Source organism: Rhizophagus irregularis, chromosome 2 (genome assembly GCF_026210795.1).
Source record: "Rhizophagus irregularis chromosome 2, complete sequence".
Classification (NCBI taxonomy): domain Eukaryota; kingdom Fungi; phylum Glomeromycota; class Glomeromycetes; order Glomerales; family Glomeraceae; genus Rhizophagus; species Rhizophagus irregularis.
In genome coordinates, this window is record NC_089430.1 from 1,132,602 (window position 1) to 1,157,023 (window position 24,422).

The window sequence follows — 24,422 nt, forward strand, 5'->3', positions numbered from 1 at the left end:
CCCATATATTTAACTGCACGAAGCCATATTTAATTAATTTTACTGTATTATTAAAACATTAATAAAAAAATCCGTTTATTAAAAATTCGAGTTTGGAGAATATGTGACCGAAATTTCACCTTGCATTATAGAATCATGATTTAGACAATTTTAATCAATTAACCGATTTTTGAGATACTCGTTAACCATATTAATCATCTATTAATATTAATCGGTTCAAATCTCTAAAGTAAAAGGCCGATACTTTCTATCATAAAGAATATTCTTTTTATTTCGCAATAATTAACAATTTATTTAGAACCATTTTTATATAACATACACACGAAATAATTTATTAAGCCGCAATTAATGCATGAACTCTAGTGGTGTGTTCTGCTGTAATAAGGTGCCACAGAAAAATAATTTTACATTAATAAACTTAATTATCAACCACTAATAATTATTAATATTTTAGATAATTTAATATAATATTTATTAATAAAAAAATAAATATTTTAAAATTTACTACAATGTTAATCTTCAAATAAAAATAATAAATAATATGAGCTTTACTATATTTCCATCAAAATTTTCCAAAATAATATTAAAAAATATCCTCGCTCTAGTTCAAAATAAAATTATATCTGATGTTGTTTTTTAATATACTAAATATTTTCAATTAAAGTAAATAGGTTTTAATTTTCTTCTATAATAAAAAAAAAAATAGTTTAATTAAAATTTAATAATACTGTATATCCAAATGCAAAAGAAATTAATTACCTTTAGAATTAATATTAAGTTTAGTAAAATCCATTTTTAAGGAATCTGTAAAATAAAAGAATAATTATTACTCTAAATAGATTTAAATAATTATTTTTAATTAAAATTACCTGAATATTCTAAATCATCATTATCCGCATTTTTGGGTTCTGGAAGATTTTTAAAATCCAAAAGTTTACTTGTATAAACTGCTTGAGAGTGTGTTGTATATAAGAGATTACTAGTAGTTGATAATGGTGATTGAACCATTGAAGATAATAACTTTTTATTATTATCATCTGTTTCTTCAACTTGCCTATAAATTACAGAATCCCTTTTTTTACAATCATACCATAAACTATAAAATAACGTATATAATTCACGTGCATTAGGTCGTTTTAAAGGGTCTGCATCCCAACATTGATTAATGATGTCAAAAATTAATTGAGGAATTTCATAATTAGACTTTGGCCTCAACCCCTTACAAATTTTCATTGCTAAGAAATCATCATGAGCTATATCATAATAAGGAGGAAAACCTGTACAAATTTCGTATGCAATAATTCCATATCCATAAATATCACTAGCTTGTGTATATTCTTTTCCTCTTAAAACTTCTGGTGCTACATAAGGTAATACTCCATATGTTTTTTTATTACTATTTTGAGAGGATTTGACATTTGCTGGTTGACATAATCCCAAATCAGTAATAAAAGAACTCTTATTAAAATTGCCTAATATATTCCCACAATGAAAATCATGATGAATTAATCCTTTATCATGAATATCTTTAAGACCACCTGTAATACTATATAAATTCCACAATTTTTGCTTCCAATTTAGTGAAATAAAATTGTCATTTAAATGTTGTCTTAAACTACCATTTTTAAATTCCATTACCATCATAAAATTATTTGTTTTTGGATCTTTGGTAATACCAAAACAACGAACTGTATAACCAGAACAATATACTAAAATATTTGATTTAACCTTAAAATAAAATTATAGTTAGTTTACCATTTATAAAAGGCTAATAAAGATTCATAAGAAAATATCTTACTTCTTTTAAAAAATCTGCTGTAATGCCTTGTGAATTATATAAACATTTTAAAGCAACTTTTGTTTCACTTTCTCTTCTCCATTGATTATTGTCACAACTCAATATAGGACCATCTTTCCAAACTGCTTTAAAAGTAGTACCAAATCCCCCTTTTGCTAAATATTCAACATCTTCAAATTTATCATATTCAATCCACTCTACGATTTGATCCAGACGTTCAGCTTCCAATTGTGCTTTTTTAATAAATTCGTCAACGTCATGATTTCCACTTGTTCCATTTTTGAAATTTTGTTGAAATAAACAATAACTACACAAAAAATGAAGCCTCTTAGGCTGCTTACAATTTTTACATAAACCATTTTTTTTATAACATTTTTTTAATTTTTTGTCTGTTATTAGTTTATCAATTAACGATTCTTGTTCTTCAGTCAAGTAATGATGTCGAAAATCTTTTATTTGTTCAATTATATCATCACTTAATACAATTTCAGCCATTTAATAAATAATTTATTAAACAAAAATAAGTTATTAATTCGTATGTAAAAACTACAAAAAAAATAATAAAAAAAAAAGAAAAAAAAAAGTGGTGAAACGTTACTTTATGTTGCAAGGATTCCAAGATCGGCAACAAAATTATCAAAAAAGACTATTTAAGATCACACAGAAACACAATAATCTTGATCGGCAATTAAATTTATTCAATTTTGGCAATGTGAGTTTAAGTTAAACTTTTTACGAATGTTGATTATTCTAACCAAAATAGAGTTTGAAAATTTGAGAAAGAATTCGTGGAATTGATATCGTATTAACAAAAATCTGAAAATAATTTATAAAGAATTGCGAATAAAAAAAAAAACTTTATAATATATCTTTATAATATATATATACTGTATATATTAAAACAAAATTATTTTGAAATATTTATAAAATCTTAGTTTTTGACTTCAATTTTCACTAAAATTTTCATTTTGAAAATGATTAAATAAATAAAATAAAATCACATCTTTTAATAAAAATGTGAAATTTTAATATTTAATAAATTCAATAAATTATTGATAGACCTTTATTTGGAATTCGAATTAAATATAAAATATTGCACTTTCGAACATATCGTATAATTTGAGATTCAGTTTATTTCTTCGAAAGGAATATTAATAATGTTAATAATTTCTAATTATTTATTTATGCAGTTGTTAATTTTAATAACTTACAGAAAACTTTTAATTTAGCACTGTTTTTTTCATTTTTATTTATCAGTATTTATTCTTTAATTTATTTATCTGAATAAATTTTTAAGTTTAATATTTAAATTTATAAAGAAAAGAAAAAATAACATTCTTATATTTCTAAAAAAAAATTATAAGTTAACTTAGCTATAACAGAAAGTTAAGCATATTAATACTAAAAATAGTAATAATATTTGTTGGGTAAATAACAATACAAATATTAAGAAGTGTTTAATTTCAAAATATATTAATTTCGCAAAAAAAAAAATCGTCAAAATTAATAAAAAAGAATAATCAATCTATAATCATTAAAAAAAAATAAAAAAATTCTTTCGTGACTGTTGATCATTTTTTGTTTGATTTCTGACGAAAAAATAATTTCAGAAAATTATACTTTTGATAAGATAATTAATTATTATTAAAAAAAATACACTAAACTTGCAAAAAAAATTTGTCAGATTTTGTAAATCGTAATAAACAAGTACTACCAAGAAGACCTACAAACTTTACAAACTTTGAGACGATCCAGTCGATCCAACCTTGATTACAACTACACCTCCGTCACAGAGTCACTTATACGACATCGGTGGCTCGAATTATTCTTCCTCTATATACGCTACTTATGACGGAAGTTGTTTTATATTACATAGTTTTACTTTTTAACCATATAGATGATAGAAATTTGTTCTGCGTCCGGTTTCAAAATTCAAATTATAAAATTATTTTTAGTTCTTTTTAACTTATACCTTGGTTAGGGCGGTTACATCCTTAGGGTGTACCTGCCATTTTCATTTTTTTTTGGGTTCGATCAAGGTGGCGCCGCCACTATCGCTGTCTGGTCAGAAGAATTTATTGTTAGACATTATATAGTTCTACTAGTAATCAGTCAGGATAATATAAATCTAGAATCACGTACCTGTAGCAGATGTAGTTTGAAGAGAAATGAATGATCATCTAGAAAATGTTTGTTAAAATTAAAGAAATAAAAATTATTTCTTTTAGGAGAAAAATGTAATTTTTTTATAAATAAATTTTCTGAAGAACGAACAATCATGTTATGTATACTTACTCAATATTTAGATATTTTTCAAATTATGGAGACACATCAAAACTTATTATTGAACCCATGAAACCATCAATTTTTGGATTCACGTTATACAATATATTTATAAAAGGCAATGGGATTGTAAGATAAATATATTGATTTATCTTTAAATATAAAATGTATTAAATTTCTTAAAGAGTACTTTTGTTTAATCTATTTACTAATTCTTTTTAACCAAATAAAGTATCGTAATTTTTCCACATTACCCGTTTTCTTTTGTTTCTAAAATGAGTTTCAATGAGTATTAAGTCGTATATATAGTTCTTATTGTGAGAAAAAAAAAATTTGTTGTCAAAACGTTTGCCGTAGTTATAAATTTTATATCAAAAAATGTAGATTTTAATAGATTTTACGTTAGTTACTCATAATATAAAAAAGTTTAATCTAACTTTATTTTAATAGTAAATCAATAACCACCTATTATTAAGAAATCGTGAAAATCTTAATACAACGATCCTTGCTTATTGTAATATGCTGCGCCACAACTACAACTTTCAATTCCTTTAGTATTCCTTGTTGTATCCATCCTTAGAATTCTATAGTTTGGACATGCCACTACATCATAATTGCAAGAAATTATTTAATCTATGTTTTATTACTTTTTGGAATAAATTTTAATAATATTATTTTATCTAAGTAAATTATGATATTTTAAAATTTTTATTTTACTAGAAATAAATTTATTTTTTTTGTTTTATTCATAATATTTTGAGCACAAAATTTTATTGAGTTACAATATTTTAGAAATATTAAAAACTCAAAAAAAGGTTTAAATACTACAGTATATATATATATATTTTTTTTTGGAAACACTAAAAGAAAAAAACAAATCAATTATCAATAAAAGTTCACGTTATATAAAAAAGTTGTTAAAACAAAAATTTTAATTTTCTGATTTCATTACAATTTTTTTACAAACAGTTGAAATTTCCTAATTACTTTAAAAGATTAAATATTAATTGTACTTCCATTTATTTAATGATTAAATAACTTAGTTGAATCACAGTAATTCAACCATAAAAGAATATCACTATCAATAACAAAACGCTCCAAAAGATAATAATTCCTAGATTTTAAAAAAATCTTATAAAATATTGCTTTTTTGTGTAACAATATTTTATTTTGTGATCATCAGCTGATTTAAACTTTGTCGATCACTGCAGTACAACATATGAAGGCGTAAATTTTTTTTTTTAAAAAAACAATCCTCTTTTACATAAATTGACCAGTAATCTAATATGGAAGAATTTAAGCTCAGTGATGATGTAATTGAACAAATAAAAGATTTTACACATAGGGAATTAACAGATGAACAAAAATTGTTAATTGATAAGTTAATATTAATTGAAGAATTAAAAGAACGTTATAAAAATTATGGTTTGTGCAAAGAATGTAAACAGCCTAAGACTTATCATAATTGGTGTAGGTCATGTAATGCTAAACATTTTCAACAAAATTTCAAAAATTGGACTAGTGGAAATAATGAAGTTGATAAGTTTATTCAAAAAACACAACTCAAAGCTAAATATCATGAAGAAATTTTAGAGTGGATTGAATATGATAGATTTGAAAATGTTGAATATTTGGCTAAAGGAGGATTTGGAACTATTTATAAAACAACATGGAAAGATGGATGTATAGATGAATGGGATTCTGAAAATAATCAATGCATAAGAAGTAAACAGTGGATAGGTCATGAAAATTTTCCAGTTGTTTTAAAATGTTTACATAATTCTCAGGATATCACATCCGAATTTTTAAGAGAAGTAAGTTACTTGTATATAACTTTCAAACTACTGTTACAATATAAATGTTAAACTTACTATTATTTATTATTATTATGGATTCTTTTTTAGATTGAATCACATACTATAATTATTTCAGATTGTGTAACTCGATGTTTTGGCATTACTAAAGATCCAGAATCTAATAATTTCATAATGGTAATGGAATATGCAGAACATGGTAGTTTAAGACAATATTTAAATGATACATTTAATTCAATAAAATGGGTAGATAAGTTGCAAACTTTAAAGCATATTGTACAAGGCCTTGATTCTATTCATGAAAAAGGATTAATTCATCGTGATTTTCATTGTGGTAATATGTTAAAATTTAGTGATAATTTTACTATTATTACTGATTTAGGATTATGCCAACCAGCAAATGTAAAATCTTCTCAAAATGAATATGAAAAACAAGTATATGGAGTATTACCTTATGTAGCGCCTGAGGTTTTAAGAGGAAAAGAATATACTCAAGAAAGTGATATTTATGGACTTGGAATTATTGCATATGAAGTCTGTACAGGGCTTCCTCCTTATCATGATATTTCTCATGATAAAATCTTGGCTATTAGCATTTGTCAAGGGCTTAGGCCAAAATCTAATTATAAAATCCCTCATCTAATTTTGGACATAATTAAACAATGTTGGGATGCTGATCCTTCAAAACGACCTAAAGCAAATGAATTACGTGATTTATTATATAATTTATATGATGAATTACATGATAGTGATGATAGTGAAATCAAAAAGCAAGCTGAAGAAGCAGAAAGAATTAATGAAAAGTTTACTTCTACTTCATTACCATATAATGGTACTACTCTTTCATATACTACAAATCCTCAAGCAGTTTACACAAGTAGGCTTTTAAACTTTAAAAATCTACCAGAACCAAAAAATGCTATTGATAACAAAGATGACGATAATTCAATTGGAAAATATTCAGGTAATTAATATCCTAGTTTATATTAAAAAAAGTATTCTTGAGATACAATTATTTTTTATTTTCCAGAATCCATAGAAGATTCCACTAAACTCAATCTAGGTACTCATTTACATTAACTTGCTTTTTGCATGATTAATTTTACTAATAATATTAACAATTTACTTTAATTTGTTCTTATAGATGAAGACAACTAGGGAAGAAAATTTACAAATATTCAAAATATAAATTTCTTTATTTGTGTCTATTATTTTACTATTTATTTTTTTTATCATTTTTACAGTATATGTATTTTATTGGAATATATTATTATGATTAGAATTTTATAAATAAAGTTTTTTATAAATTAAAACCAAACATAAATAGGATGAATTACTATATGTACTGTATATTATAAAATTTTAATGAAGTAATAAATTACATTATCATTATTTATATTTTTTTAACTTTATAGTCACATCTTCAAATTTAACATTATATAGTTTAACTCTTCTAATATTCCTTGTGTATTTCCTCTTTAGAATTCTTGAATTTGAACGTAATATTTATGATTGGTATTTCTTGATTGTTGTGTTGTCATCATATGTTGAATTGTCAAACTGAAGCATGCTGCAAATAATAAAGTTTTTTTCAATTTAATTTATGTTTTTACTACATTTTGAACATACTTACTCATTCATGTACCATTATGTTTTTACTTTATCAGATATTTAGATAACCTCATGATGTAATTTTTACATTTGTAAGATTATTAAATGTATTTTACTTTACAAAATTATATGCAGTCATACCTAAATCATCATATTTTTGAACTATAATGTTATGTAGTTTAAATTCATTTACTTCATTTTTTTAAAAAAATAATTCTTCATCATTACCTTCATCATCATCTTCTTCATAATTTTTATGATCTGTCTCTAAAAAAGCCAAATATCTAACCCTTTCTTTTTTCATGATATATTCTTTTACATAATATGAAATATTTTCACTTTTACCATTTTGAATTATATTTATTATATTTCCAATTAATAATTTCTCTATAAAAGTATTTTGTGAATTTTTTAAAAATATTATCAAATCATTTATATTAAATAGAAGAATCAAACATAAATGTTCTAATTTATAAGGAAGAACTTGTCCTAAATTTTTTAATAAAGTTGAACTAGCAATATTCATCATAATTTGTTGTAAACATCCAATTCAATATTAAGATAATTAATATTTTTATTCATTACTTTTAATTAATACCAAATTTTGTAATATTATTGGGCTGGAGTTCCCTACAAAATAGAAAACAAATAATTAAATTTTTTTAAACTAAAAAGTTATTGGTATGATAACCTACCAGAATATTTGGTGTCTTCAGAGTTCAGAGCTAGATTCCTATAAAAATATTTTTATTTTTATTTTTAAATTACAAAGCGAACCAAAATACAGTGAAATTTAGATTCCTATAAAAAGCCTAAAAAGAAATAATGAATAAAATGTCAGTTAATAAACAATTTATTAAAATAAAAATTTAAAGAAAAACCCACATGCAAAATTCCAAATGTATAAAGATCATAAGAGCCAATCTCCTAAAGAAAAAGAAAAAATAAAAATAAACATAAATTTTGGTAAATAATAGATTAAGATAAAGTCCATTAAAAACCTACAGAAAACAGAACTCCAGATCAAAATTGCGTCTCACGCTCTGACCCGTCTAAAAAAAGAATGAATGAAACGTTAGAAAAACATTTCATTAAAAGAGAACCTTCTCTTCTTACCAAAATCTAATATGTCCAATAGCTGAAACAAAGATAAAATCTAAAAAAAAAGAAAAATTAACACCACGAACAAAAAAAATCTAACAAAATAATAAAAAAAGTGCTACTTCCATTTTCACAAGAGAGCCTCCAAAATGAAATGAAACCTAAAAAAGTAAGACATTAATAATGTTAGTAAAGAAACAGGAAAAAAAAAGAAAAAAAAATAAACACCCACCTGGCCGTCTCCATATTTTCAGTAAACTTTATTTTTTTTTTCTTCTTGGGATATTGTATCTTAGAATTTTACGTTTCTAAAGTTAACGAAAGGGGAGGAAAAGGAAGAACAAAAGAAAAAGAACAAAAGAGAGAAAGTTTAGTTAAAAAAAAAATCAGAGATCGAATATTAATAATATTTCACGTAATACACGTGATATACAATTTTAGAGTTTTTCACAAAATGTAATTCCGTCGATCAAAATAACAAAATTTCCCTCTTTACCGGTGTTGTTTAGAGTTTGACATGATAGTATAATGGTTCTTGAAGGACAGGGCAATTATACAGTACTATGCTTCGTTCAATAAAATAAATTAAGTTTATTTAATAGTCTCATTAAGTTTAATTTTTTTGACTTCATATTACCCTAGTATATAAAACACATCGTAAATAAAACATATATAAAAAATACACTAAAATTGCAAAAAAAATTGTCAAATCTAATTAAAAAAGATATTATCCTATTGTTCTATTGTACTCTTTTTAATTATTCAAATTATTTGAAAAAAAAATCGAATTTCCCATAATTTGATTTGATATGTCAGCGTTGAAGTCGTTGAACGGGCCAAAATAATTGACAATTCTAGTCAGGAAATTATTTCCTTTTTTAAAAACTGGCTGGCATTATTATAATTCCGGCCCCGAAAGAGATGATAAATTCTTTTGGCTGCACTTTAGGTCAAATGTAAATTCTTAGACTTTATTTTTACGTTATTAATCCATTCTGTACCCGTCAATAATTTCGTAATCAGACTTATCAGAGAATTTTATTTCTATATTTGAAAGGAATTATTTATTTTAATGGTTTATTTGTGAATTAAATATTGCACAATTCGTTACACTGATTTTTTATTTGAATTGTAGATTTGTAGAACCAGATCCTGAATTTGTCCTATGACCAATGTAACAGGGAAAATGAGATCGGCGACCCGGGTTACCATGTGACTCCTACTGTCCTCCATGATTATCAATAAGATTGAAAGATCAAAATCAATGAGATTGTTTACTTTTTGTTTATATTTTGTAACACTAATTTTAGTTTTCGTTAATTCTTCATTTTTTTTTCTTTCTAAACTTATAATTTTACTTTATTTGTAAATTCGTATGATTTTTTTCTTATTTTAGCAGTAATTTTTTCTATTATTTTTTTTATTTTAGTCTGGTTTTTTTTATTATACCATTTTTTTAGCTGAGCTTTATTTTTGTTTTTGTTTCATTTTGGGTCGGATTTTAATTCATTTCTTTTTTCTTACTTTTTGTTCCATTTTTTTAGTTTGAATTTTTTACTTTCATTTTTTTCTTCAGTATAAATTTTTGGAAAACATTTAATTATCTTTATATATAAAAATCTTAGGATCTTATTTGTCAAATTATCAATTATCTGAACCAAAGATTTTTCATAAAACCCGTACTTCCCAATATTTACAAACCATGGAACAATCAAGCATAGAAGAACAAAAGTATGGAAAATGTATGGAATGCAAAAAATTGGGTAAACTAATGCGAACATCAATCTTAGGTCCATCAATCTTATGTCAGATTTGTGATTCAAATTTGAAAGCACAAAAATTTGGAAGATGTATAGAATGTAAACAAGAAAATACAGGACATAATTGGTGTCAAACTTGTAATTCAAAAAGGTTTCAAAATGATTTTAATAATTGGACTAGTGGTAATGATGATATTGACAAATTTATTCAAAATACTCAATTATCAGCATGGGATAGTTATCAATTATTAGAGTGGATACCATATGATAAATTTTCAAAAGTTAAATATATTGCAAAAGGTGGATTTGGTCAAATTTATAAAGCAACATGGAAAGATGGTTATATATTTCATTGGGATGTTAGTAAAAATCAATGGAAGAGATTTAGCGAAAAGAGTAATAAATTTGTAGCTCTTAAAAGTTTGAATAAATCACAAAAAATTACATATGAATTTATTAATGAGGTAAAGGATTAAATTTATTATTAATTAAATTGAAATAATTTTGTTTGTTAATAAATTTATTTTAAATAATTTAGATTACATCACATATTAAAGTATTTAGTTTTAAATCATTGGATCAAATTATTAGATGTTATGGAATATCTCAAGATCCAGATACGAAAGAATATATTATGGTTATGCAATATGCTAATAAAGGAAGTTTACGAAATTATTTGAATGAAAAGAATAAAAAGATATATAATGAATATAAAAAGAATAAATATTATGAAACTAATTTGGATTTAAATTTGCAAATATGGGGATATAAAGTTGGTATTTTACGAAATATTTCAATTGGACTTAGAAGAATTCATGATAAAGGATTAATTCATCGAGATTTACATAGTGGAAATATAGTATGTAATAAAGATTTATCTCGTATAACTGATATGGGATTATGTAGACCAGTCAATTATAAGGAATTAGAAACTATGGAGAATAGCGTATATGGTGTTTTACCTTATTTGGCTCCTGAAATTTTAAGAGGACAAGATTATACCGAAGCTTCAGATATTTATAGTTTTGGTATAATTATGTATGAGGCAATTTCAGGATTAGCTCCATATTATGATATTGATCATGATGAATATTTAGTATTAAAGATTTGTGAAGGATTAAGACCTAGATTTAATATTAAAGTACCTCAATTAATTTTACATGTAATCAAGGAATGTTTTGATGCAAATCCATCAAATAGGCCAAGTGCAAACGATCTTTCAAGAACTTTTTGTGATTGGAAAGAAGAACTTAATAAATATACAAAAAATAAGAATTATGATGAAACGGAATTAATTGAAACAGAATTAATTAAACAAATAAATGAAATTAATGATAGTTTATCAAATACTACTTTAACAAATAAAATGCATCCTGGAGCTATATATACGAGTAGATTACTTAATTATAATAATCTTCCTAAACCAAAAAATTCTGATGATTATTATGTAAGTTATGATGATATATCAAGTGTAGAATATTCAGGTATTTAGTAATTTAAATCTTTATAAATACTTAATTAAATTACTTATATTAATTACTTAATTTTTTTTACGTACAAAAGATCTTATAGAATCTGATAGGAGCGAATGCTTGGAATGTGAAGTTACAGATTGATGAACGTAATCATTCAAAGGTTAAATGTTGATTTTTTACTAAAATTTTGTACCATTATTCGAAAATTATTTATTGTTCTGTTTAATACAAATATGTAATAAATTAAATATGAATACAGGGTTAGGAGTGTATTTATTCTAGAAGTTGAATATTTTGTGTAATATAGTATTGCTACAGTTGAATGGTTCAGAGTGGTCATTTTTTTCCTCTTGGAACGTCCAACAAAGTAGTATGTTAAGAATCAATAACCTCGCGTAACAATACCGTCATGTAATTATAATACGAATTATCAAATTATGTAATTTTATACTTAGCTTTTAATAGTCTTTTTAGTAAAATTTTGTTGTAAACCTTAATTATAAATTATAGTAATAAATAAAATATTCTTGATAAATATTTGACTTGGACTAAAAGAATATACTTTTAAGCCAAGAACATATTAAATATTTCATTTTCCAAAAATGGTTTAAATCCATTATAACACTTTCATATACAACCATCATAATTTTTCTTCAATCAACATCGTTAATTTTTTTCCAGTTGACGAGATGTGGCTTCTCTCTTTTTTTACGTATCCTTGACGTCTAACAAATAATTTTTAAAATTATCAAATATTTGTAATTATATTTATTAGTAATCAATAATATTTTAATTATAAAGATTCTTTAATACAGTATAAAAAAAATCAACCATATCAACTTCAATATAATATGCAAAGTGTTTTTATGATAAATTTTTCTGGAATTCATTTAATTCATTATAACTAGAATTTAATTTAAAAGATAGTACAGTGATTATATTGAAAAGGTCAAAATATTTTCTGTATGATCAATTTTTTATTTATATACAAGAACATTAATTTTTTAACAACGACAACACTTAATACATTTCAATAATATATATTTTAAACCATATAAAATGTCTGTTGTTATAATATCATCCAATTTTTTAAAATTTTGTTGAAATCTTTTTGATATACAAGTTTAACACCAATTATGTCCCGTATTTTCTCGTTTGAATTTGAATCACGAGTCTGACGTAAGGATTTGTGAGTCCGATTGCAAGAGTGACTTTCACAAAAGCATATTCTTCTGTTTGTATTCTATACATTTTTCCATACACACGCCAAAATTTACTTAAAATTATGAGGGATGGTTTTTACTGTTTTTGGTTCAGATGATCGACAAAATCGATAAATGAAATCAAGATTTTTATGGCATGAATGGTTATTCCTTATGAGATTCGCTTGTACGTTTTAATAACTGGTTAGGAAAAACTTTTATGACAAGAATGGATTGTTGTAGTATCGTTGTACAAAAAAGTATTTCATCACTAACCAAATATATCTCAAGAATTCCTTACTATGTAATAAAATCAATTTTTGTTAATCTTTCTATTAAATAAAATCATTTTTTATTAATTTTTATAATGATTATATAGTAATAATACATATAGTTAAGTTATTTCTGACTTCCATCTTTAAGTTATGTATTAAAATTTTAAATATTTTTAAAAATGAAAATTTAAACATGATCAAACAAGAAAGCATTGAAAAAGTTTCATCGAATGAACAATTAAATTCACTAATTATAACATTCTTATATTTAGATATATAACAAATAAAAAAGATTTCACAAATGGAAAATCTTCAGACGTCGATAATTATATTTTGACCAGAGTTAACGATCTTTTTCATTCATAATTCTGGCCGACGTTAAAAATTCGGCTTAGACGGAATTAGGTTTACCCGAATCCTAAAGGATCGATAATTGATCACAGAAATTATTTGCATTAAATCTTATTTAGTTAACGCCAAAAGTTTAACCGTCGCTTATTTATTTTTTTAATAATAATAATAATAATAATAATAATAATATCGAATGTTACCTTGATAAAATAATAAATTAATTTTTCCACAAATAGGGATGGACGAGTCCTTATCGCTAACAATACTGTCCTATTCTTCATCCTTATTCTTGCCATAAAAGCTTATAACTCTTTTTCCGAATGAGTTCTCTATGAATCTCAAAAAGTTAATTTTTAAAGGTTCATTCTTACTGTTTATAAAATTATCTCAATTGATAAAGATAGAGTACTCAAATATTCACATTGTATTGCATCTATATTTGGTTACACGGAACCATTTTTTCCATAAAAAGTTTTATTTATCGATTTTTGCTGATCATTTGAACTAATATAAATAGTCACCTGTTTTCCGGTATTGAATAATAAAAATTTAACGGTAAGCTTACCGATAAATTAATTAATTTATTTACACTATGGAACAATTAAATGAAAATGAAATAAAAGAAAGAACTTGCATTTTATGCAAACAAACAAATATTGAAACAAATTCTTTAGAAGATAATCATTCAAATAATAATAAAAAGAAACAAAAATGTTCAGAATGTAAAAAAATAATTATGGGGAATAACTGGTGTCAAACTTGTAATTCAATGAAATTTCAACAAAATTTCAATAATTGGACTAGTGGTAATGAAATTATTAATAAGTTCATTCAAAATTCTCAATTATCAGCAAAAAATCATTTTCAATTATTAGAATGGATACCTTATGAAAAATTTCGTAATATTTCTTATGCTACAGAAGGTAAATTTGGTAAAGTTTATAGTGCAAATTGGAAAGATGGTTATATTACATATTGGAATAAAAAGAAAAATCAATGGAAAAGAGATGGTAAAACCACTGTAGCTCTTAAAACTTTGAATAATTCACAAAATATTACATTGGAATTTATTAATCAGGTATGAATTTTTTATCATATATTCATATACAATATTAATTTATTAATAATTGTCTTTACCAATTAATTAATTATTAGGTTATGTTGCATCTTAAAATTCAAGAATATAAGTTATCAGACCAAATTATTAAATGTCATGGAATTACTCGAGATCCAAAAACAAAAGATTATATTATAGTTATGAATTACGTTAAAATCGGATATTTACCAAATTTTTTGACCAAAAAAAAGAAAAAATTATATAAACAGCACAAATTACATGAAAATAATTTAAATATGAGTTTGAAATTGTGGAGATATAAAATTATGATTTTACAACGTATTTCAGCTGGGCTTAAAAGAACTCATAGTAGAAAATTGATTCTTCGAGATTTTCATATTGAAGATACTGTATGTAATAATTGTATAACTGATATGAGATTATGTAAACCGGAAAATCATAAAAAATTTGAAAACGTGGAAAATAATATGTATGATGTTTTACTTAATTTGGCTCCTGAAATTTTAAGGGGACAAGATTGTACTCAATTCTCTGATATTTACAGTTTTGGCATAACTATGTATGAGATGATTTCAGAATTTACTCTATATAATAATAATAATGCTCATGGATTATGTTTAGTATTAGATATTTGTGAAGAATTAAAGTCTGAGATTAATATTAAAGTACCACAATTATTGTTGAATTTAATTAAAAATTGCTTAGATGTAAATCCATTAGATCGACCAAATGCAAACGATCTATTAAATTTTTTTGATAAATGGTTAAAAGAACTTAATAGGTATATTAAGGGTATAGAAAATCAAGCAGAGGCCACTAAAACAGAATTAATTAAACAAATTGAAGAAATAGAAAAAGTGAAAAATATCAATGAAAATCCATCACCTGATAATATATCGGATAAAGATTATTCAGGTATTAAATAATATAAATTCATTCGCTCTTTTATCTATTGAATCATTTATATTAATTATTAATCCTTTACAGACAACTCTTCAAATGATTCCGAAGATAATGATTTTGAAGAATGTGCAATTCATGATTGAACCTATATACGAAATATTTTGAATTATTTATTTGTTATTATTTATATATATTTTCTAAGATTCTGACGACGATTTTACATATATCGATATATAGTTTTTGTTCAACACTGATTATAGAGTATTATGTAAACTTTATATTTTTATACAAATAAAAATCAGTTTGTAATTGAGCGTAATTATACAGTAATGTAAATATAATAAATAAATTATTAATTTATCATTAATTGGTAAAGTTATAGAGGTTTGTGTATATTAAAAAATTACTTTTTTGAATTTTATTTTTAACTCTTGATTTTCGCGATTGCAGATATATGAAATTATGTTGGGCTGTATCATTTTGGGTGAAAAAAAACGCATTTCCTGTTGATTATGATATCAGCAAGACCATTGGGCATCTCAAGAATGCTATCAAGGAGAAGAAAAGCGTGGCCCTTGGCAATATTGATGCAAACACTCCGAAATTATGGAAAGTTAATATTCCTGAAAGTAAAAAACACGAGATAAATGAGGGAATCGACATCAAAGAAAAATTCAGAGGTGAGAAATTGGACAGCAATCTCAGTACTATTGGAGATCATTTCAAAGAACAACCCCCTAGTAGGCATATCCACATCATCGTGCAACGCCTCCACCCGTTACCACTGGTAAGTGGTTTACCTCTCGAACAAGAAATTCGCGTTATCTTACATCTTATACTTTTTTTATTCGATCAGGAACCATAGGTGGACCACTTCCATTCCAATGAAACGACTTGGTGAATCTCAAGATTCTAACTGTGAATCTGTTGCTCCTTTTGAAAGAGATTTTTGGAATGACCTTCCTAAAGTGCAAATCGTCCTTAAATCATCAGATGGTGTTAACAAATATCAGGAGTTCAGGGCCATTATCCAAATATATGAGAGTTGAAAATAGCGAAATCGTGTTGAATGACTATGTGATGCTAAATTCACAGGATGGGCTAATTGTTGATGGTGAATCTGTGACGGATTCACGGGTTCAATAACAAATTTTGCAAAATTTCTACGTTTTTGTAAATCACCAAATGGAGTATTTGGAATATCAACACAGGGCATATTAATAAAGAAGTCATATTTAGAAATAATTGAAAATATTGAATCTGACCATATTAATCATGATAAAAAAGCATGTACCATAATTGGATCGCCTGGTATCGGAAAAACACATTTTTCAATATATTTAGCTTTTTATATAGCACCGTTGTCGATATCCTTCAGAAGATATTATCTACGAGCATCCATTCTAAAGAAGCTCTGTGGTTTTTTATATCAAACCAAACATGAGTGTAATGAAAATTTCTAGTTTAGCGGGTGGATACCTACAAGATAGCTTTTATATTGTTGATTTCGTAATTCTTGCTCCAATTGATAACGAAATACACATTTCTATTTACAATACCAAACATCTTTGATGGCATGATTTTATAAAGAAATATCCTAGGAAATATTACGCGCCTATTTGGACTGAGGAAAAAATTTTTAAGGTTTGAAAATGGAATGATCGGTATAAAAATAAGGTACCTGAGTTCCGAGTCAAGGAGTTGATTACACGATGGGGATGTATACCACAACGAGTTTTTGATGAATAGTGATGTTTATAAGTTCCTAAAAAATGAAGGGATTTAGATGATGATTCTTTGGAAAAACTAATACACATTATTCCCAGTGCTGAAGAATATGTTCATGCCTCGAAAGAAATATATAGGGCTTTGTTCAGATACTATAAAAATAATACAAAAGATAAAATTATTAATATAATCCGAAGTTTTAGTGGTACTTTAGCTGGGGATTTTTTTGAAATGTTAGCACATGATCTCATGATGTTTTGCGAAAAGGTGGCAATTTTAAGGTACGACGCTTAGCCGATAAAACTTCTAAATACCCCAAAGAAACACTTGATCTTAAAAGTCTGGATCTCAACCAGTATGATGATGTTCAAGAAATAAATACCGGGTATTATAATTTTTAAAATTAAAAATTTTGAGTCCGTGTATGCTATCACGCCTCAAGATATTAAATGGAATTCATCGTTTATTTCAAATAACAACTGCAGAAAAACATGATACTAAGATAAATATAAGTCATATATTAGCATTGTATCTATTATTATGTACTGAATATATTTATACTATGTAGGTAAATGGTCTTAGTAAGTTAGAAGGCCGAAATCTACCGATCCATCTATATTTCGTTGTTCCAAATATAAATCATATTTTTGATAATTTTCGTTTACAGAACTATGTTACTATGTTACGACAAAAGGTGACAAATATAAGGGATGGAATGCAAATACTGAATGGATTCGTGATCAAATTCTTGCAATTTGATCTCGAGAACATATTGTTCTATTTTAAGACCGTTAATAAATAAATACATGCTAAAATAAAATGGGATAGATTCACTTTTATGAAAAATCATGGGCTAATTCAATGCTAGAACTTTCCGGAAAAAAATAGATAATAAATATGCGAATCATATTATGATGATGTTGAGCCAAAATCAGTAAAATTTTAGGTTACAAAAAACTGAGACATTTTATCACGATCAAATTTTACTTCGTACTTCTCTTACCTGCCCTGTATTTATTTTTTATCCGTATTAATAAAGCGAATCTTTACATTTGCCAAGAAATTTGGGCAAGCACTGTTTGGTGACTTTATATTATGTAATCATATACACGAAAAATACACAAATAATAAAATTTCAAAATAATAAGTTTCATTAAAATTTTGAATAATACATGTTAAAAATTCGATTTACTATGAAAAATGAGCGTGTAGCGGCGTTTCAAGGGAGGAATTTGCCCGCCCCTCCTTAGACATCTTTTACATAGTAAAAGGAATGGCAGTTCCTTTCCACTACTCCGCATTACTATCTAAATTTTTTCTGTTTTTACTATCTATCCATTAACAAATTCTTTATAAAATAAAAGGAACCCAACTTTGTAAATGTTCAACCTTATCGGTATTCTGTCCAAAATTTGTCTACTGCAGATAATTTGTGAATTCGCAAACGAAAAGGTTTTAGATTTTTCCGGACATTTTCTGGACATTTATTTTTTATAGGGCAATCCATTTTGGGCTCCGCCGTCAGTTCAATTCTTTAAGGTCTGGTGACATAGATAAATATCAGTTACCGAAGTTTATTAAAACTACTTAGACCATTCACTTTACTATTTGTATTCTGTATAAACAAAAATATATTTGATTTTTTTTTTAGAGTAAAGTATATTGAGAACTATCGTCGTAAATTTATAAATCTACATGTTGTTTGACGTATAGTCGTCAAAGATGCATGTTCAAACTAATGAAGCTAATCCACATATTCTTCATTCTCTTTGAAAATTAAGTAATACAACAATGTATTAAAGACCCAGTCCCGGCAGTCTAAAGGAACCGATCAAACACTTATCAAACATTTCATTTTTAAGTAAAGGAATAAACGTTTTATTTTGCGATCAAAGATTTTAATAAGGTACAATTAATTAATACTTTACTTCTCTGTCTTCTCATATATGGTGATTTTGATACAGTTGACAGAATTTAACATTTAATTTTTTTTTTACGAAATAATTTTTTTTTTGGTAATTATGATTTTTAATACACTGAATCAATGATTCTCCGAAGCGTAAGCGGAAGACGAGAAATTTTGGTTGTTACAACCAGTAAGATTATGTGCTACATATCATAGCCGTATATATCACTGCGCAAAATCACTGGTGAAAACAATTATGCTACATTTTTTTTTCGTTCTCCATAAAATAAGATAAAATAATGTAAATAGTTGCATTAGGATGGCTAAGTATTAGGGTTAGGTTAAAAAGCGCTCCCAAAAGGCATCATATTAATTTGTAATGTTAATTTAGTAACTTTGATTAACTAAAACTCCAGACTTAAATTATTATATTAACTCCATACTGCGAATTTTCTGTGATTGACTTTTCAATTAATTATGTATTTTAACTTTATATAATTATTAAATAATAAATATAAAAAGCTTTTAAAATAATGTCCAAGTGAAATTCCAACAAATTAACTAAATTGCTTGTCATATTAAAGAAAAAAAAATATGGATAATCAAAGTATAAGTGTGATTAAAATGCGTAAAATTAGGGAACGGAAACCGTTAACTAAAGAAAATTGACCTTTCATCAATCATGTTTATATTGATTTTTTAAGTAAGATTTAAAAATAACTACAAATTAATAGTCTATTGAATAACAATCATTGATTTTTGTTTACCAAATTATTTGAATATTAATCAATATAATTAAGGAATATTATCTATTCATTAAGTATGACAATCAAATTTGTTAAACACAAATTGTATTCGCTGAAAAAATAAATAAAAAAATAAAAATAAAATTAATAAGTACATTCTTCTTTTGGTTATGAGGCGTAAAATGCTACGCCTCAAGATCACAAAAATTTATGTGGGCACAACATGAAGTTTGATCAACAATTTGCATTTTACTAATTTATTAAGTGGAACGAAACTTAAAATAATTCATTCATTATTTCTTTCTTATTGATTACATTATGTCCAATCTTCGATATGAATTAATTTATGCAATAACTAATAGAGCAATAATATTAACAGATGGTAATATTTACAATAATATACACAAACAATTTGAATTTCAAAAACAAACAGTCCTTGCTGATAAAATTCTTACAAATGATGAAAAAACTTATGCAATAAGAAGGTTAACTAAAATTTATGATCGAAATAAAGTTATGGATGATGATGGTACAAGAAGAATTTGTGAAAATTGTAACCAAGAATGTTTAGCCACATTATATTGTGAATATTGTGTCCGAAATTATTTAAAAGAAAATTTTTTAAATTGGACATCTAAAAATAATGATATTGATGATTTAATACAGAAATGTCAAATGGAATCACTCATGCCAAATGTGGTAGTTGAATGGATCCCATATAGTAATTTAAAAAATATTGAATATTTAACAAAAGGGGGATTCTCAGAAATTTATACAGCATATTGGATTAATGGAAGATATGAAGAATGGGATTCTGAAAAAAAACAATTAGAAAGGGTTAAAAGACCTGGAGTACAAAATCTAGCTGAGGAAGTGGTACTTAAAACGTTAGAAAATGTCGAAAGTGCAAATCAAAGTTGGTTTGAAGAGGTTTGTATAATTTTATTGTATAAAATTATGTAGACTTTATATTAATATAAGCATTTTTACAAATTATTACCTTTTAGGCTAAATCACATTTAACTATAAGTAATAAATGGGGGAGTGTTGTTCGATGTCATGGTTTAACGCAAAATCCATCAAATGGAAATTATATGCTTGTAATGTCGAAACTTGATATAGATTTAAGAAAATATTTACAACAAAATCATAATCAACTTACATGGAAAAAGAGAATTAATATTACTTATGAAATAATCAATGCAATTTATCATATTCATTTTGAGAAAGCAATTCATAGAGATTTACATTCCGGAAATATATTATTTTCACAGTTAGATGATAATTGGTGTATAAGTGATCTTGGATTTTGTGGACCTGCTGATAAATCTTCAACAAGTATATATGGAAATCTTCCTTACATAGCACCCGAAGTCATTTTTGGAAGAGAATATACTTTTGCATCTGATATTTATAGTATTGCAATTCTTATGTGGGAAATTTCATCTGGACAACCACCATTTATAAATTATGAACATGAAAATGATATTGTAATGAATATTATTGACGGTATAAGACCAAAAATTGTGCCAGGAACGCCATTAGAATATAAAAATTTAATAAAAGAATGTTGGGATGCTGATCCATTAAAAAGACCTACCGCTTATAAACTTATGAGAAGAATAAGCAGAATTCATTTAGATTATCAAAATATGTCAGATGATTTATTCAAATCAGAAAAAAATAATTTAGAAATGAATAAAGTAGAAGAAAATTATACGAGTAGCAGATTATTCACAAGTAAAATCCACAACTTTGGAAATCTACCTGAACCAAAAAATGCAACAGAAGGTATAAGTGTATAATATTTTATTAATGAATATATTTATTTAAAATACATTATTAATGTTATCTTTTTATTATAATAGAAGAACAAGAAGGTATTAACCGTATAAATAATAATTTCTATCATTTTTTGGTGACTGTAATAATTTACTTTATTTTACTATTAATAGGGTTTCATAGTAAATTGTATGATTTTAACATTCCTAACAATAGTAAGTAATTATTGATATTACAGCATTGAATTATTAGTAGGGATGGCAACGGTCGGTCATGGTCGGTCATCGGTCGGTCATGACCGGTCAAGAACCTTTGACCGACCGACCGACCGTTTGACCGACCGTTTGACCGATCATTTTTTTTATATTTTCGCAGCGTTTTTATTAAGGCAATTGAAAAAACGTGTGAAAACGTTTTTTTTTTTATTAAATTATTAATAAAAAATGTTTTCGCAACGTTTCTATTAAAATAATTAAAAAAAACGTTGCGAAAACGTTTTATTTTAATTAAATTATTAATAAAAACGTTTTCGCACCGTTTTTAGTTAAAATAATTAAAAAAAACGTTGCGAAAACGTTTTATTTTAATTAAATTATTAATAAAAACGTTTTCGCACCGTTTTTAGTTAAAATAATTAAAAACGGTTGCGAAAAACGTTTTTTTTTAATTAAATTATTAATAAAAAAAACGTTTTCGCGACGTTTTTTATTAAATTTTTCATAAAAAAATTTGGTCGGTCAAACGGTCGGTCAGAAGTCTTGACCGACCGATATCGGTCACGGTCATGACCGGTCATAATCGGTTAATGACCGTGACCGTTGCCATCCCTAATTATTACATAATGATTTTTAATAATTAATATTTATTTTAGTTAATGATTTTAATAAATCAAATAAGCGAAATAGCAAATCATCAAAAGTAATTACTATTTTTAGAGGTAATGTATTTTAATTATTCCCTATAAAAAATTTTTATCTGAATATTACCATTATTTCTCCGTGTCTTCCGTAAAAATTCTGTGAAAATGATACATTCACAGATATCTGTGTTAGCGAGATGAAAATTTCCATGATTTAAGGCTATTAAAACATGGAAAGATAAAACACGGATCAGATTTTTTACAGGGATTGACAAATCGAGATTGATTTATATATTAAATCTATATCTTAATTTTAGGAGATAGTGAAAAATTATCCAAAGAATTTAAAAAGTTGCAAATAAATTCAAATAGTAAGTAAATTACTAACGAATTAAATTACTATATCAATTTCATTTATTTAACGCGACTTTTATTTAAAATTTAGATGATGAAAAGAAAATAACTCAACAACATGTCGATGGTAGGTGAAAATTTTACGTAATAACAAATAATTTTTATATTATTTTAAGTATATTTATTTTCTTATAGATGATGACGAAGTATATAATAATCCAAATCTTCATTCAGAAGAACAAGATGAACTGGAAATTCCTGATGGTAAGTTCTTATATAAATTAAATTTCTTTTTAAAGCAAATAATTGATTTATAATTTGTTATTTTTTATCTTTAGATGGATTTTGAATTGTCTTTTAACAATATATTTTTTTATATTTTAAATTATTATCATTTATTTATTTATCTATCTATTTATTTTTCTTGGGTTATTTAAACACTAAGACTAGAGTAGTAAATGTTTTACAAAATTCTTAGTTTGTAATTTAAATAATTTTAATAAATTTATTCAAATTATTAAATGTATTTACTACCGTGATTTAAACGTAAATTTATGTCATAAATATTGTAAAATCATGACGGATTATTCCATTCGTTATACATGAATTTATTCAAACAATAGTATATAGTCCTTCGTTACATTTCGGACTAATAACGTGAGATGCGTCTTGAGTACACTGTTACACTTCGACAAATTTTAGTCGATCGTTTATAAAATGTCCCGCAAAAATTATGGATACGAAAGTAGAGACGCTTCGGACCCACACTGGGTCCGTTTCCTATTCTAGTTAAATAATATGAATGATAAATATTATAAGCAATGCACGATTTTTTTATTTAATTTTATGAACGTGATCTTAATTTTATTATCGACCATTTAAATAATACTAACTTATTTGTAGTACAAGAAAGAATTAATCATTGGTTCAAAACTGGTAGTTTTTGATGCTCAAATTAGATCTAACCAAAACTAAAATCTAGTATTCTGGTTTTTGAAAAACTAGTTTGAATCCGACTTTTAATGAATAAACCCAATCTGGAGGCGAGTTAAAATGTATTAACTTTGATATTCATATGTTCCAACTTCCATATGATCAAATATAATATTTTATTAAAAATATTAGTTAATATTTGCAATACAATTAAATAATAAAAAATGCATATAATAAATAATAAATATATATTCATTAATTAAATCATTATATTTCATAAAATCTTCTTTTAAAATTAACCAAGTTTTAAAGATTAAGACTCTATGAGATACTCGAACTTTCTCTGGATTCAGAAGTCAAATATTAGTAAAGAAAATAAGTATTGTAAAATTTATAAATTGAGAGGTGATAATAGAAAACGTCTCGACGAGTTTATTCAGGTTGATCAAAATTCGGTTTTAAA

At 25.2% G+C, this 24,422-nt stretch overlaps 6 protein-coding genes across 6 annotated transcripts; 4 read left to right on the top strand and 2 right to left on the bottom strand.

The window, feature by feature from the left end:
* Positions 1–674: 674 nt before the first annotated feature.
* On the bottom strand, positions 675–2,293 carry OCT59_011684 (uncharacterized protein; the record flags this gene model as incomplete). The annotated part of the gene is made up of 5 exons (XM_066133939.1): positions 675–685; positions 760–804; positions 870–1,145; positions 1,677–1,728; positions 1,799–2,293. The coding sequence occupies 5 exons, from the start codon at positions 2,291–2,293 to the stop codon at positions 675–677; spliced, it is 879 nt and encodes a 292-aa protein (XP_065989253.1).
* Positions 2,294–7,708: 5,415 nt separating this feature from the next.
* Positions 7,709–8,035, bottom strand: OCT59_011685 (uncharacterized protein; the record flags this gene model as incomplete). The annotated part of the gene is made up of 1 exon (XM_025326840.2): positions 7,709–8,035. One exon carries the CDS (start codon positions 8,033–8,035, stop codon positions 7,709–7,711), a length of 327 nt encoding a protein of 108 aa, XP_025174068.2.
* Positions 8,036–10,309: 2,274 nt separating this feature from the next.
* On the top strand, positions 10,310–11,983 carry OCT59_011686 (uncharacterized protein; the record flags this gene model as incomplete). The annotated part of the gene is made up of 4 exons (XM_025311184.2): positions 10,310–10,518; positions 10,959–11,226; positions 11,539–11,851; positions 11,931–11,983. The coding sequence occupies 4 exons, from the start codon at positions 10,310–10,312 to the stop codon at positions 11,981–11,983; spliced, it is 843 nt and encodes a 280-aa protein (XP_025174069.2).
* A 3,070-nt stretch (positions 11,984–15,053) lies between these two features.
* OCT59_011687 (uncharacterized protein) lies at positions 15,054–15,794 on the top strand (the record flags this gene model as incomplete). Its single annotated transcript, XM_066133940.1, has 2 exons — positions 15,054–15,663; positions 15,736–15,794. 2 exons carry the CDS (start codon positions 15,054–15,056, stop codon positions 15,792–15,794), a joined length of 669 nt encoding a protein of 222 aa, XP_065989254.1.
* Positions 15,795–16,105: 311 nt separating this feature from the next.
* OCT59_011688 (uncharacterized protein) lies at positions 16,106–16,700 on the top strand (the record flags this gene model as incomplete). The annotated part of the gene is made up of 3 exons (XM_066133941.1): positions 16,106–16,331; positions 16,396–16,438; positions 16,508–16,700. 3 exons carry the CDS (start codon positions 16,106–16,108, stop codon positions 16,698–16,700), a joined length of 462 nt encoding a protein of 153 aa, XP_065989255.1.
* A 4,840-nt stretch (positions 16,701–21,540) lies between these two features.
* On the top strand, positions 21,541–23,551 carry OCT59_011689 (uncharacterized protein). Its single transcript, XM_066133942.1, has 8 exons — positions 21,541–21,822; positions 21,900–21,911; positions 21,987–22,028; positions 22,685–22,750; positions 22,990–23,043; positions 23,118–23,153; positions 23,222–23,290; positions 23,365–23,551. The coding sequence occupies exons 1-8, from the start codon at positions 21,645–21,647 to the stop codon at positions 23,373–23,375; spliced, it is 468 nt and encodes a 155-aa protein (XP_065989256.1). The 5' UTR covers positions 21,541–21,644; the 3' UTR covers positions 23,376–23,551.
* Positions 23,552–24,422: the final 871 nt, after the last annotated feature.